The 4,062-nt window shown below is 43.9% G+C and overlaps 1 protein-coding gene across 4 annotated transcripts; it reads right to left on the reverse strand.

Moving 5' to 3' along the window:
- Positions 1-1,430: 1,430 nt before the first annotated feature.
- LOC147104594 (transcription factor HES-5-like) lies at positions 1,431-3,848 on the reverse strand. Of its 4 annotated transcripts, none has more exons than XM_085961981.1 (3): positions 3,712-3,848; positions 3,425-3,602; positions 1,431-3,329 (listed from the first exon to the last, which is right to left on the reverse strand). In XM_085961981.1, the coding sequence occupies exons 1-3, from the start codon at positions 3,787-3,789 to the stop codon at positions 3,067-3,069; spliced, it is 519 nt and encodes a 172-aa protein (XP_085818107.1). In that variant the 5' UTR covers positions 3,790-3,848; the 3' UTR covers positions 1,431-3,066. The 4 variants fall into 4 exon arrangements, with proteins under 4 accessions (XP_085818107.1, XP_085818106.1, XP_085818105.1 ...); XM_085961980.1 differs by having other exon boundaries at positions 3,419-3,602; XM_085961979.1 differs by having other exon boundaries at positions 3,706-3,848.
- Between the last annotated feature and the right edge of the window lie 214 nt (positions 3,849-4,062).

Consider the following 4,062-nt stretch of genomic DNA (forward strand, 5'->3'; position numbering starts at 1 on the left):
GTACTCTGTGTTTGTGTTTACAGACATATAGAGAGCTCCTGTCCTCGTTCTTACATTTTAAATGTATTGACGTCATACGCGCCAGTGTTCAAGCGCTCCAAGTATTTCAATCAACGCCAAGTACGTTTAAAAAGAGCCAAACAGGCCGAGTGGAGACACAGAGCATTTTTTTAAAATTCGGGCTGGCACGGCACTGGGGTGAGAACCCGAGTAGAATCAGACTGCTTATGCATTTTGGAATTATAACTTCCTGCCTATCTCCTGACATTCACTGCATTCATCCAGGGTGACAATACTGTGCAACGACCCAATAACTCAAAGTGTATAGAATGGCATTAAATTATTCGCAATCAAGTTCTCAATATTCCAGTTACATAGAAGTCTAGCGCAATATAGAACCCTCCTCTCAATCACTCGGTTAAACAGAATTACAAAGGATTCAATCACTTCCCATTGACTGACTATGATTAAATGGGTCAAATCACTTCATAGTAGCTGACATTGTATAGATTACTTCCCACTCAATAGATCTGTGTATATCAGTTCTCATTGAATAGACTAGTGAATAACATAAAGCTGGATTGTGTATATACTCTCATTACATCGCCACTATCTATAAGTGGAACCTGGGACATCAGTCAGAGGCACAGATTCATCGTGACTTTGATTTTCGCATCTAGTGATTGGTAGGGATACAGCATGGCCGGGTTAAAGGAATTGGACTCGTTCACCAAATGGCAAGAGGGAACTTCTCTGTTGCTTTGTGTCTGTTCCAACAACCCTTAACTCCTGTCTTAATAACCAAACACATTGAATGTTGTCAATAATCGCTATGCAGTAGTTCATCTAAAACAGGGGGTGCATTGCAAGTAAAATTGTCGGACATTAAGGGAGTGCCTGGTGTTTTTTGTAACAATGTTTCTTGATTGGAATCCGTTGCAGTTACGAAATGGTCTAAGGTTCAAATATTCTAAATATATACACTATTTTACTTTTTATTAATCTTGTAGTTTCTTGTTTATCGACACTTAACTTTCCATTACTCATTTATACATACGCCAATGAATGATGATCCTGAAAAGGTCCTTCCAGTTTTGCACTGTTTGCAAGTCGCTGTGATAGTGCAGACCAATCGATTTCAGTCTATTCCAGTTCCCTTTTACAGATTAAAAAAAGGTTGTCTTTTTTAAACGACTTGCCGGGGTTTGCACAAGTTTATCAGCGTCTAGCTATTAGAAGGTTGCAATTTTAATCCCAGATATTAGTTTACAATAGAACCGTGTTCACATGGGTAAAGAAGAAAGAGTGATAATTATATCAACGTAACAAGCAGTTATTCGGGTCAGAATGACGATTTACGCCAGTTCCATTTAGATACATTACACAAACAATTTGCAAAATCAGTTTTACAAAAAAAACTGTAAACACTCTTCCAATGTTAATATCGCTTTAATCGATTTTTATTCACTGTTGCATGTATATAATACAAGGCTTCGTGTACATTCAAGGTATTTATGTTGACACTGCACCACTTAACTGAATAACATCAACATCTTCCATTCAAAAACTGCGTTTATATAGCTTTCTTTACATAAAGAAAAGTAAACGTCTCAGAGCCATTTACAGGGAGCAAAGGTGGGCGCCCAACGTGTACTAAAGGAATTTAGGAAGGGTGCGAATGAAAAGGCAAAGTATATTCCAGAGGTGTAAGAAGGCGCTCTTGGTAATGGACTAATTAGGGGGTAAAGGCTGAGCTCAAGATCGAACAGAACACAAAGGTTTCTGACCACTTGGACCAGCCTGAGCAAGAAGCCAAGGAAGTTGGTGAAGCCTGCACCAGAGATACCTAACTACTGGTGAAAGTCCAACATGATGGCTTCAGCTTTGCCACATTGCTCTGTAGGAAGTTATGACTCATCCAGACTCAACACTCGGCAGGTAGTCAGATAATACAGCAACAGTGAATGCTGGTGGTGGAGAGGCACAATTAGGTGTCATTGACTACACGCGGAGCCGACCCTATGGGAGTAGAAGAAGTCACTGAGGGATAGATTGTAAATAATCAAGAGTAGAGACCAAGGATGGAGAAATGGGATACGCCCGAGATAGCTGTAAGGGCACAAAAAGGGATATCATTTGCGGATATGTCCTGAATCCGTTGGGAGCAGGTAGGAGTGGAACCACGAGAGCACAGTGTCACGGAACTGTACTATGGGGAAGATTATCCCGGTCTAATATGGGGATGGGACTGTGGAAAGGGAGGTATTAATTAAGGTGGTCAATCCAGATCTGTTGATGGACAGTCAGGTCAGTCGAATGCCATGACTCCAGTCTCCGTCTAACTGACATGAGACTTGGTTCTGGTGGTTGTACCAGGGAAGTGGCGGGGATAGGACATCACCCTGGACCAGGTGACAGTGAAAACATGGGAGATAGAGGGAAAGCAGTTACTGAGCAGGTGGTCCAGAGGAGAGGGGCATAGGACCTGTAGAGGGCACTGGTGAGAGAGTGCGGGGAAGGCCGCCCCTCCCCAACCTCAGGGAGTGGGCGGGGGCAAAGAGAGTGTCAAAGGGGGGCAAGGGGTGAGTATGGCGAAAGAGATGAAGAAGTAATCTACCCTGGTCTTGTCGCTGATTCATAAGTAATCTGACAGCAAGCATCTCCTCAGGGTCCCGCCCGCCAATCCTCGTACAATTTACCCCAAGGATTGCAGCATCTCTTCACCATGAAGAAAAATATGATCCCTATTTAGGATCTGCGAGAATAGAGCGGAGAAACATTCCTCCTACACAAGTCACTTTTTAATTATAATTAAGTTGATGAAAATGATTGCAATAAAAAGTCTGGCTAATCTACTGATAAGGTAAAGTCAGGATAGTGTTTGCAAAACGACGCGCTCCCTAATTCAGGGAAATACACCTTCTTCAATATGAAGAAAAACTTACTACAGTTCCAATCTTATCAGGAAATCGTTATTACTGACACTGGAGAACGATTCTCCTACATCGTCTTCACCAACACCCTGTAAACGAGGAAGAGTCTCTCACACACGCTGTAGTTCCACCACTACCAGGGTCTCCAGAGTGCTGCAGGGTTGGGCTGAGCTGTGTGCTCGTTGCCGGTCTGACAGGAAGCAGAGTACGGAAGAGATACGGAATAAGGCAGACCCTTGGCCGGACACTGTTGCTGTGTTCTTTGGAAACGGGTCACCAGCTTCTTCTGGATGTCGTTCTTGCCTTCTTGGGCAGAGAAAAAGCGCAGAGCCTCCTGCAAGCACCGGGAGTATCCTTCGTTGTAGTCACGCTCCGGACTGCCGGTCGGGCAGCTTGCTGCAAAAGAGAGGAAAATGCAGGTTAGATTTACCGGGAACGACCTGTAACCTCGCCAAAGTAAAGCAAACCATGTCAAAGAGCACAACCCTCGCCTCGGAGCTGCTGGTTGTGATACTTCAGGTAGTTGACTGTCATTTTCAGGATGTCCGCTTTCTCCAGTTTCATGTTCGGTTCTTCCGTTTGAAACTCCCTCCCCAGTAAAGTCTTCAGCTGGTTGATGCTGCTGTTTATCCGATCTCGGCGCCTTTTCTCTATCGTTATCTTCATTATCTGAAAATAAGACGAATTAAGAATTTTGATATGACGGTAAACACTGAGTTTGCTAAGTAACCGCTCTATTTAACGCAAATTCTTTTTTTTAGCTCGTCTTTACGCTTGCTTTGCTTTTCTGTTTGGCTGTGAACTTTTCCTCCGAGTATTCCCTGGTAATAACGCCGGCAGCATTAGTAGGAGCCATGCTTGACAACTGAAACAGGCTGAAGCGGAATTGGCGTCTGGTGCGATACTGCAGGCGGGAACCCGCTCCCTCCTCTATTTATACCGCTGAATTTACATGAGAAAAGCGTGAGTCGTTGTTTCATGAGGTTTCCCACACTCTCTGCCCAACGAGCGCTTTCAGGAGGACAATAGCCGAATCGCTGCCTTGTAAATGCCAAACTAATGATGGGCTTTGACATTGCTTTGCGTGGGAATCTCTGAGGACCATCTGGACAGTCCGTGTGACAGAGCA

This window comes from Somniosus microcephalus, chromosome 19, assembly GCF_052327205.1.
Source record: "Somniosus microcephalus isolate GS21.2 chromosome 19, FLI_Smic_1.0, whole genome shotgun sequence".
Lineage (NCBI taxonomy): Eukaryota > Metazoa > Chordata > Chondrichthyes > Squaliformes > Somniosidae > Somniosus > Somniosus microcephalus.